Below are 12,326 nucleotides of genomic sequence, written 5' to 3'. Positions count from 1 at the left end.
AGAAAATGTCAGAAGATTCAAGAAAAACATGCTGAAAGTTCTACCCAAGAAAACAGTAGCACACACAGGTCAGTTCCATGTCTAGAAAAAAAAATACAGGGGCAAGGATGTTCCAGTTGGTTACAACTTACTGGGACTCACATCAACAATGACTATTTTTATACGATGTTTATAATAAGTTTATAAGAAATTTAGTAATTAACAATACAACTCTTCTTACATAATCAAGTTAAAATTTTGAGTACGAGATTCCGAGTAACTTTGCAACAAAATGACTTTTTTTAAAATGGCTCAAAACTAGACATGATAATATCATTTGGCATTCAGACTAAAATCTGCTGGACGAGAACTTAGAAAATAGAAGAAAATAAAAACTATCTCTCATCTCATTATCTCTAGCCGCTTTATCCTGTTCTACAGGGTCGCAGGCAAGCTGGAGCCTATCCCAGCTGACTACGGGCGAAAGGCGGGGTACACCCTGGACAAGTCGCCAGGTCATCACAGGGTCGACACATAGACACAGACAACCATTCACACTCACATTCACACCTACGGTCAATTTAGAGTCACCAGTTAACCTAACCTGCATGTCTTTGGACTGTGGGGGAAACCGGAGCACCCGGAGGAAACCCACGCGGACACGGGGAGAACATGCAAACTCCACACAGAAAGGCCCTCGCCGGCCACGGGGCTCGAACCCGGACCTTCTTGCTGTGAGGCGACAGTGCTAACCACTACACCACCGTGCCGCCAATAAAAACTATTAAAATATAAATCTACATCCTACAAAGCATATGACTGTGACGGTCATTATGAATGGAAAAAAAGATGCACATAATAATAACATAACCATCAATTAGCAGTTTGGCATTGAACATAATACTGTATGATGGAATACGATGGAAAAAACACTTTGTCAGGGTCCAAAACCTGTAGTAGTTTATTTTCTTTTAACGTTAGTGGTATACCTACCCAGCTGATAACAGCGTCACGTGGTGTCATGCCAGAATGCACTCCTACTCACTGATGAGAGGCAACATAGAGACATCGGCCAATCACAGGCCGTGTTACGACATAATGTATTCGCCCAATGTAACATTTGGAAGAAAATTAGAAGCAGATTAGACCCATATCTTTACAATTTTTTCATGGGCCATCCAGTTTGATGCTTTTGAAATACAGACGGACAAATACGAAAATTGCCAGTCAGTGTCTGCCGGTCCGGCCTTATTTCCCACACTGTTATTATAGTTTTTCATAGTTCTTAGAACTGTTGGAGGAAGGTCCTGTTTTTTGTGTGTCCGCATTGCAGAAACTGAGCACAATCGTAGTTCTTGGAACACAATTTTGAGGGCCTTTTTTTTTTTTTTTTTAGCCCTTACTTTAGTGTAGGTACTCTCCCAGCACAAGAGGAACCATGAGTGATGTAAGTGTATGGTGATTTGGTCCAGATGTACATTCACTGGTCGAACACGAGACAGTGCAGCACCAGGAACCACCTTTATTTTGTTTTTAAATCCATGTAAAACCATCCATCCATTATCTGTAGCCGCTTATCCTGTTCTACAGGGTCGCAGGCAAGCTGGAGCCTATCCCTGCTGACTGGTGAGAGGCGGGGTACACCCTGGACAAGTCGCCAGGTCATCACAGGGCTGACACATAGACACAGACAACCATTCACACCTACGGTCAATTTAGAGTCACCAGTTAACCTAACCTGCATGTCTTTGGACTGTGGGGGAAGCCGGAGCACCCGGAGGAAACCCACGCGGACACGGGGAGAACATGCAAACTCTGCACAGAAAGGCCCTCGCCGGCCACGGGGCTCGAACCCAGGACCTTCTTGCTGTGAGGCGACAGTGCTAACCACTACACCACCGTGCCGCCACCATGTAAAACATTAGCTATGTAAACAACAGCTCTTAATGTTAAAGAGCTGATAAAGAATAGGAAAATAAATGTTGCTTTTTTTTCCCCCCTTTCTTGGTAACAGTTGTAAGAAAATCGAATCATGAAGCCCAGTATTGTGAATTGAATAAACTGGGTGAATAAGTCAAATCAGTCAGTTAATCAACAGTAAATAGATTTCACTCCAGTTGCAGGCAGTTTATTATTAGGTGCAACATCTGACCCCAATCAGATTACAGATGTCAAATTTGTCACAGTTGTGTAAAGCTCTCCACTCATCTGGCTTCTTATAAATCCAAACCTCTCTGCAGGATTGCAGTTAAATATGGTTTATCGCAGATATTCTTGTTTTTCGGTCTGCATGCTAGGATTTTCTTTGCTAGCGATATCAATGCCTCCGAGGATGTTTTTCCGAGTTTCAAGGTAACTTGCCCTAGAAGAGGCCGACTTTCTAACAATCCGAAGTTACATGAGGGTTTAATTAAGAGCTAGTTATTAATTTAGAGGAAACAGAATTGAAGATTTTGGTATAGAAAGAAGCTCTTATATCTGCTTAGAAGTTGCGGCATGTTGAAGATTGGGGGGGAAAGTAGGCTACATGCTGGTGAGATTGTTTGTTTGTTCATGTTTGTGCCTCTTGCTCTTTTCACACAGGACACAGAATGCAAACTTCCAAAATCCTCGCTGTGAGAACACTCCTCTTATTGGGAGAGAGTCGCCTCCCCCTTCTGTAAGTACCGAACACTGAATGACACACACACACACACACACACACACACACACACACACACACACACACACATACTTTTCATACATGTCAACCTTTGGTCAATCAAACCTGTATAACCAACCTCCAAAATCCGTATTTCCCTTATAAAATCCGTACAAGATGCAAATTAAAATAATTTACCTAAAATTTGAATGATAATTAACAATGATATATCCAAGTTACTTTTTATTCAATATTAATAACATTAAACCTTCAGAATGAATACAAAGCTCCAATGTTCGACAAAAACACAAAGTGTCACTCTAACGTTCTGAATTGTACTCCATGACAGCTTTTTTAGCAGTCTGCACCAATACCTCACGAGGCTGCATGTCACAGCAAGTGTCTGTGTTGATCTTGCCGGAGTGCCCATTCAGAATCTTTTCAGTCGCTAGTGAAAGTCGCTCAGGTGGAAATATGCGTTTTAAACAAAATGTTAATTCCCGGTTGGCGGGATTCTCGCAATGTGGTGTGCGCATGATCAAAAGTGGAACGAAGTCTCGCTACCACAAGGTAACGCGCGATTTCATAAGACTCTTTACTGGCTGTCTGTGCTTTCTGTGGTGTACAGTACGTTTGTAAATGTTATGCGCTCTTTTATCATCGTGGGAATTGATTATAGCTCTAAATAAATATTGAAGTTTTTTTAAAGAATCCGTATAACTTTATTTGTACGCCCGTATACTACGTTTATTGAATCAAATCCGTATAAAATACGGACATTCCGTATAGGTTGACATGTATGACTTTTTTTTTTTTGGGGGGGGGGTGTTCTTCACTGGTAATTCATTTATTTTACACAGCATGTGGGAAAGGTTATGGTGCTCCGTTTCTGTGCCTGTGTGGGACAGAAAGCTGAAATGTCTGTCTCTGGACAGGCTGTCAGGTAACATTAGAGTGCGCAGGGATCGCACAAAGGAACCATTAGACCTTTCAGAGCTGGTGTGGTGTGCTGTCCTGACCTGGCAGTACATTTTAGTTTAGAAGGTTGCGATGCCACGAGAGCTGCCACTTCAGGTCGATGTTAATGAGATTTATCTCAGAGAGAGATGGGGGAAGGAAGTATGGCTTTGCGTAGTGGATAAAGGTTCTGGAGTATGCTCCTTTTTTTTTTTTAAATAAATGTCACAGGGCTTGACTTGTGTATCTGCTCTACACTCTCTTGTCTTGTGTTTGTTGTTTTTGCTAACCCCTCCCTCCGTTAATGCAGTCTAGTCCGACTGCCTTGGAGGAAGCACTTACTGCCACAGGCTGTTAAGGGCCCTAGGGGACTTCCACTCATATCGGTCCTAAACCCACAGGTATTGAACATGTCCCATCCAACCCCATAATTTCTTCCCATCTCAAATCAGTGATTGTGTGCATGGTGGACAGAGGGCAGGTGCGTGAATTTGCAGCACTGACCAATTGCACACAACTGTAGAGGGGGGGACAATACTATTGCACCACGGAATAGTCAGTGGGCAGGATGCTTTCAATATAAACTGTTTATGGATAGTGAGATAGCTAGCTTGCTATCGGACAACCCAGATAAATTGGCAAGCCAACGCATGGCCAGTATACTTTTTTCGTACAGCATTACCAATAAATACATTTAGAAAAGCTTGATTTCATTTCATTTCATTTAAGGAGCTGGTGAAATCAGTCAAAGGTGAAATGCTTGAAAAGGCATGGCTAAATCGTTAACTGCTTTCAAGTTGCTTTGGTACCTCTGGTGACTTTGATACTGCACTTGAATTACTTCGGAAGTAGGAAGGCGGAATGTCATTTTGGTGAGTTTATGCTGGAAAGTGGGCACAAATCATGGACGCCTCCATGTTTGGCTTTTGTTAGCAACAAGCTAGCCAGCCATTTGTGATGAGTGGTGGATATTTACCTCCTCAATATATACATCTCAAAAAATTTTAATTCAAAGTCCTTCCTCTTCCCACACAGTATCTCACCAAGTACTAACCAGGTCAAGGCACATTGGGCGGTGCCGATCTCCATTTCTGTACCCCTCTGCCTCTCATCTATTACACAGCTAGGGTTACAGTGGGGGTCCGGTCCTCTGGTAACCGTGAGAGTTTGACTCCCTGCTCACATCTGTATTGCGGCGTGCCTCACCAGATGGCAGTAGGTATCTTTTTTCATGATGACCTTTGGTAGAACTTGCGATCTCCTGGGCAAGAGGCGGACACACTAACCACTAGGCCATCTCGCCAATACAGTAATAATAATAAGAAGAAGAATATAAATAATAATAATTGTTTATTAGCATAATCCAAAACAAAATTTGGCTCTTACAGTGCTAAACTATAAACAAAGACACATGCGTAATAAAAATAGGCTAAGGATATGAAAAATTCTAAACAAAAAAGAATAAAGGGGAAGAATATATAATTATAAACATGTATAACTAAATCTAAGAAAAATCTAAGAATAATGATGATAATACAGCATGCAGCAAAAAAAAAAAATCCTAACGATTACAATTAACACTCAGTATATATAAGCAGCACAAAACTATGAGCATTTGTTATGTGCGTGAGCAATGAAGAACTTTTTAGTAAGGTTGAATTGTTCATTTAAACTGGTACAGTTTATTACATTTTTGGGAAGGGAATTAAATGTGTTAGAAGCACCATCTTGAAAAGTTCTTGATATTAATGGCACCTTAAGCTTAAGCTCTCTAGATGAGCTGAGAGACCGCGCTGGTATGTGCTGTTCTAACTTGCGATAAGAAGGCCAATATCTACAACGTAATGCCTTAAATACTAACTTAGGGCGTATTCACACCTACGCTGTTTGGTCCGGACCAAACGAACCAAATTTCCCTTGGTCCGGACCTTTTGGGTTGGTCTGAATACAAACCACCAAACTCTGGTCCGGACCAAACAAGTGGACCGAGACCGAGCTGCAAGGTCGGACTTGGTCCGGACCAAAGGAACCCTGGTGCGGATCTTTTGGAGGTGTGAAAACAGACCGGACCTAATCTGATTAGTTTTGCTTTTTTGTACCTCGGGAGCTTCCGTCGTTTGTCGAGCATTATGGGAAACAGAGTCTTGACACTCCACCGCAAAGTGCAAACACTGTTTCGGTTGTCAAGGGTCGTTCAGTCACCAGTGGTAGGCGAGTACAAAAAATGAGTAGGGGGCAAACGTGGGCCGAGGAAGAAACGCGTACCCTTGTGGATATATGGGCAGATGTCCACATATCTGAGCTTTTGGAGAGAACACACAAAAATGCCAAGGTGTTTGCTGTATTCAGTGAGAAAATGAAGGAGAAGGGGTTCACACGCTCCCCAGAACAATGTCGGCTAAAAGTGAAGAAACTCCGTCAGACCTACATTAAAATCAGGGACATTCTTTCAAAAAGTGGCGGTACTAGCGACGTAAAAAAGAAATTCATCTATTGCGTTAAGAGCCAGAACTGTCACAACATGATGTGCGCTCATCAGCGCTATCCTCCGTAGCCGCCTTGCCCTTTGTCGTCGTCGTTGATAAATTACTTGTACAACAGCATAGTAATCGCACAATTGTGAAAACAGTAAAAACTGGAAAAAACATATAGCTTTGATGACATTAAAAAGAATAACAGCACGGAAAGCCTCCATGACTACTTTTGAACTTAACGCTTTGTGCGCGTGTCGTCTCTGACCAATAGCTGAACGACCTCAGGGTGCGTGGCTTTGTTGACAGATTTTGGTCCGCTTACTAAAATGTACAGTGTGAAAGCGAACCGCACCAAAATGAAAAAAAAAATAATAATTTGGTTCGGACCAAAGCAAGTGAACTATCGAACTATCCTGGTCTGAATACACCCTTAGACAAATTAAACTCTCTACGCTCTACAATGGGGAGCCAGCCTAGTTTAAGAATATCAGAAGTCTGCAAAATAAAATGCTTAGTCATGAAACTCGCAGCAACCAGCTGTAATCACTTAACAAGATAATCAGGCATGGGATAAGATACTGAATTATTAAAATCTAATTCAGACAAAATAAGGGATTCGACTAATTGTTTCCTGATGTGAAACGGAGCAAAGTTTTTAAGTTTTCTAAGAACAGCTAAAGTCTCATAGCAACTAGAGCTTTAAGTTGATATAATTGTTCCACTTCAAATTTTGTTGAACCTCAGTTCCAAAGAGACGAGTTGTGGTAATCCTTTCAAGCACTTGTCCATTAACAGAAAGTTTGGCTTGGTAATCGTCAAGCTGGCGAGCACATGCAAGTTGTTGAGTAGACAGCAGCATGTACTTGGTTTTCTGTGGGTTTAAGGTAAGCTTCTACAGATACAGATCTAACAAGCTAATATGTCTGTGTGTGGATTGAAATTTCTAAAGGAAATACAGTGGATATAAAAAGTGTACACACCCGATGTAAAAAAAAAAAAATGAGACCACAATAAATAATTTCAAAACTTTTCCCACCTTTAATGTGACCTATAACCTGTACAATTCAGTTGAAAAACAGACATCTGTTCGGGGGAAAAAAAAACAACGTACAATAAGCTGGTTGCGTAAGTGTGCACACCCTTAAACTAATACTCTGCTGAAGCACCTTTTAATTTAATTACAGCATTCAGCCTTTAACATTTAATTTTGTGCTGGAAAATGAACGTTTGGACTCTAAAATGTTTTTGTACGGACTTGATAATGTAGAAGTCATAAAACACATACAAACTGAAGACTTGATCTGCAAGTCAGCATTCACTTTAATGAAACTTTTGAAGGTGACACATGGAGCAGTGAAGGTATGCTGCTGCAGTGGTCATACTTTTATGAAAAATCTGAAAGCATCATTCAATACACACGAATGCCAAACCCAAGTATCAATAGAACCCCAGCTATTGATTAATGTGTCTGGTTTTCAAAAGACTGATATTACTTCTTCTTTCTGTTCACATCCAGTATCTGACCTAGCTGCAGTTCTGCATATTGTCCATCCATTATCTGTAGCCGCTTTATCCTTCTACAGGGTCGCAGGCAAGCTGGAGCCTATCCCAGCTGACTATGGGTGAAAGTCGGAGTACACCCTGGACAAGTCGCCAGGTCATCACAGGGCTGACACATAGAGACAAACAACCATTCACACTTACATTCACACCTACGGTCAATTTAGAACCACCAATTAGCCTAACCTGCATGTCTTTGGACTGTGGCGGAAACCAGAGCACCCAGAGGAAACCCACACAGACACGGGGAGAACATGCAAACTCCACACAGAAAAGCCCTCGCCAGCCACTGGGCTCGAACCCAGAATCTTCTTGCTGTGAGGCGACAGTGCTAACCACTACACCACCGTGCCACCCTTCTATGTATTATATTTTCTGTATATCAGATCATAATAGAAGTCCCATTCATCTATTTGTAATAAATCCATCTAGCTAACCAAACGCTTCCGTTTGTGTCGTCTCTTAATGAATAGATCGTTAACCACCCTCTTCTGACTGTTATGTGTTGTTTTGTATTACGCCCTGCCAGCTATTTTGTTGATTGACATTGCCTTAGATTTCACCCACTGTCTAATAAAAACAAGCTTCCCTTCTATAATTCTCGTCTACCACAAAATGATTTGGTCTCAGTGCAGCACTGAGTCACTTTTGATCGTATTGAAAGCTTGAAACCACCTCAGAGTCGACAATAGGAGGTTCATGCTCACTTCCTGGTGTTTCTAGGCCTGTTGAAAACTGGAGTGGTCTCAGTGTTGGTAATTCTGTGCATTGTCACAACGTTTACTGGAAACGTTAAATTGACAGTGATACAATCGGATTTGTTCTGCTGCAAGAAATAACGGCTACAACGTGTAGACATGATGCTGCGTGTCTAAGTTTTGGTCATGAAGCAAAATAATGGGCAGTGATTTGGACAGGACAAGTTAAAACCTGCGTATAGACTACATCGCCAAAAGTATGTGGACACCTGATGGTCACTGTTTAACATTCCATTCCAGATTTAGTCCCCTTTGGTGGTTACTCTTTTGGGAAGGTTTTCCACTAGATTTTCCACTAGAGTGTAGCTGTGAGGATTTGTGCGAGCATTAGTGAGACTGATTGTTGGCCAAGGAGGAGGCCTGGGGTGCAGCCATATCAGAAAAAGGTGTTCAGTGGGGGTTGAGGTCCGAGCTCTGTGCAGGACACTCAAGATCTTCCACTCCAACCTTAGCAAACCATGCTGGAACAGGTTTGGGCCTCTTAGTTCCAGTGAAGGGAAATTTGTAAGTCTGTGGTATACAAAGACATCCGATTCCAACTTTGTAGCAACAGGAAGATCGGCATACGGGTGAGATGGTCAGGTGTCCCCATACTTGTGGCCATATAATATATCTTTCAAGACCTACTGTGTAGCAAGTTAATCACTGGTGTCCTTTGTTACCCATGCTTATCTTCAGTATCTTTTCTCTGTTTGTGTCTCTGCAGTACACTTCCAGCATGAGGGCCAAGTACCTGGCCAACGCCCGGCCCGATCCCAACAGCAGCACTGCAGCACACTAGAGAGCTCCCAGGGATGTCCCTACACACACACACACACACACACACACACACACACACACACACACAATGTGCCCTTGTTCCTATGACACACAGACAGACTCCACCAGGCCCACTCATCCTACTTCAGACAAGACAGACGTCAACACATTCAACACTGAAGAGAGGCCCCTTGTTTACACGATTGGCCACACTTCCAAAAAGTGGCATACTCCTGACGTGTGTGTGAGCGCGTGCACGTGTGTGACCATATGTTTTACAGGTGTGTGTGTGTGTGTGTGTGTGTGTGTGTGTGTGTACATGTTTGTTCGTACATGCTGCCGTTGCTTTCTTGTGGTGCTTTTGCCAGAAGAGCCAAAAGCTCTAGAAGTACAAAGCCAGTTGGGGTAACTGGCGTCAAATAACATTCCTGCATGACTTCAATAACATGAAAATGTGTGTGTGTGTGTGTGTGTGTGTGTGTGTAAATAGGACTATTTGACTGGTTAAGACTCTATACTTTCAACACGAATACAGTACCACGTGCTCTCTTTAGCTGGATCAGTAACACGATATAAACTCCACACCAGATACCTACGTCTATCACATCAGGAAAAGAATTGGCGCAAGAACTTCTGCAATAGGAATGAATGTGGATTAGACTGGTTTAAACAAGCGTATTTTTAAATTCACTGATTCAGTGGTGCTAGCGAATCTCATGAAATCTGAAAAGAATACTGCCATTATGTATATGGAAAGGAAACAAGTAGCAATAGTGAGGCTTGGGGGAGGCTTGATGAATGGCTTGGGGCTTAGCTGTAGTTTAATATTTCATTCTCAGCTCTCTTTTAGGTGGAGTAGTGTTAATTAAAGCCATGGCCAGCTTTAGAAAGCCCTGTGTAAAGATTGTCTTTCCTTTTTACTACCATGTGTGTGCATATAACCACTCAGAGGTCCCCAGTGTGATCAAAATGAGACTTGCGCACAATTATAAAACAGCAGCATTGCTGAGTAAGAGCTGCTCAGGTTCTCTTCGACAGAGATTGCCACACTGCACACACAATGGTCTATGAGGGTTTGGGCACTCAAGCCCATTCACCTCGGCTCTCTTTGTATATTGTACCCACTATACAGCAGGCCTGGGATAGCACTGCTGATTACAGCAAGATACTGCATTTCTTATGACTGTGGGAACCACATATCTATTATTTTGGTTGTACACGTCTCTGCCATGGAAATGACAGGTTACTGGTTATCTCTGACATCCGTGTTGCATGCTTGCAGCTGTTTTTCCTCCACAGGAGGATTTATCATTGTGTACTTGAGAACCTCTCTGTACTGTACATGAACAATGGACAATGAACTGGACATATTCCTGAGCAAGCTCGGACCCAAACACGGCTGTTCGGGTTTAATTTTTTCATCTTTCAAAGCAGGATGGACTCTCCGAGGAGACTCCAGCAAGTCCAGTTTACCTGAAATGTCCAGCCCTGCTTCGTTTAACGTCCACACTGACTCCTCTTCTCTTACTCAGCAACGTTATAACCACTAAGCTACCACAGACTCCAACAACAACTGCAGCACATCTGGTCCAAGGAGGAAGTGCTATATGGAAACTTCTCCAGCATCTCCCCAGATGATCATGTCTCTTTATCACACATAGACACACACACACAAACACACCCACATACAGATGTTCATGCATGATCCACCATCCACTGTGTCTGGGTTCCTCGCACAGATTTGAACGTGGATGATCTCCTGCAAAGGGTAGCGAGTTGGCCATCGGTCTCCTGATTTCTCACACAGCTTCCCCCCCCCTCCTCCTCTTAAACTGTACCCTGATATGCAATGTTGTGCGCAATGGTGCGAGCCAAACACATTCCCAGTTCAGGCTGAGGCTGGAAAAAAGTTCCATTTCCCAAAATGCTACACAGACCAAACTGTTCCATGTACAGTCACTTTCCTGGGATGGAGACATGCATGCTGTGTAAGGACAAGTTTAGAACAGATCATGCATAATGAAATTAAAGCTCCTGCTGGACTAGAAGGAACATAGTAATTTGAAAAAGTTGCAAAAGGGATTTTGAAAGACTTGGGAAAAGGAACCTGGGTTATTTGTGTCTTTTAGCTCATAGTGGAACATCTCTAGCCTTTCTGGACTGTAAGCATTTGTTCATTCACTTCTCTGAGGCATGGTGACCCTTTCGATGTGGAGTGTGAAGTGTTCTCGTGTGCTACTGATGCTTATTTTTTAGGTTCCTTGAATTATGCTATTCTTGCAATCAATAATGAGGCGAGGTTCCTCGACTGTGCCAACAACCAAACCATGACTTTTAATCTTTCTCATACCTTTTAAATGTTTCACATGTTTAAATGGGCCTTTTTGTACGTTCATGACTCAGCCTAGCCTGAGCAACCAAGCAAGTCACCTGTGAACATGAGCCTGACGTTTTAAGAATCGTCTTTCTTTTTTTTTCTACGTGAATGACCATTTGTTAGTGATGCAATATATTTTTTATTTTTTTCCATACTCTGTTAATTTCATAACGCTAGAACAGTCTATATATGTATCCATGTATGTATATAGAACACATATGCATACATATATAGATATATACACAAATTATATATATAATTACAATGCAAAATGAAGAAAACTGCAAGAGAAATTGCAATACCTTAGTGCGAAATGTCACACTTCATCTCGTTTTTTTTTCTAGTCATTGTGGCTTTTTTTTTAAAGAATGATTGATTGATTAGTAAGCACAATTTTTTTTTGTCTTATGTGAATAACTGAGTTTGGTATTTCATTGAATTTTGATTTAATTTCTCTGTAGATTTTCCCCCCCTTTTTTTCTTTTTTTTTCCCTTTTAATTTTTGGCATTTACTAAAATATTGTACATGTTAAACCTGTGGTTTTATTCAGCTTGATCTCAGTGTTTTCAGATTAAAATAACATCAACTGACAGCAAATGATTTATTATTTATTGTCTCTGAATTTTTTTGGGGACAGTCCATTGCATTGAAAAATCTTTATAGTGTCCTCTATTGATTTGATTGTGTTTTTGTAAAACACACTTGTAACTATTTTTAGACGGTCAGTGCTGTTAGAATAGTTTTGTTCACTCTTGGATGCACCATTAAGGTTATGAAGGAAAGAAATATTTTCTACCACAAGTAGCAATCTTTTATTTTG

At 41.6% G+C, this 12,326-nt stretch overlaps 1 protein-coding gene across 1 annotated transcript in view; it reads left to right on the top strand.

Annotated features, from left to right (window-relative positions):
- The window catches only part of ttyh3a (tweety family member 3a), a 144,707-nt gene extending 132,622 nt beyond the window's left edge, over positions 1–12,085 (top strand). The window contains exons 13-14 of the mRNA XM_060943080.1: positions 2,563–2,638; positions 9,076–12,085. Coding sequence (XP_060799063.1) covers positions 2,563–2,638; positions 9,076–9,150 — 151 coding nt within the window. The 3' untranslated portion in view covers positions 9,151–12,085. The remainder of the gene's footprint in view (positions 1–2,562; positions 2,639–9,075) is intronic.
- The last annotated feature ends 241 nt before the right edge of the window (positions 12,086–12,326 follow it).

This window comes from Neoarius graeffei, chromosome 16 (assembly GCF_027579695.1).
Source record: "Neoarius graeffei isolate fNeoGra1 chromosome 16, fNeoGra1.pri, whole genome shotgun sequence".
NCBI lineage: Eukaryota > Metazoa > Chordata > Actinopteri > Siluriformes > Ariidae > Neoarius > Neoarius graeffei.
This window is presented reverse-complemented; position numbering and strand designations above follow the sequence as displayed.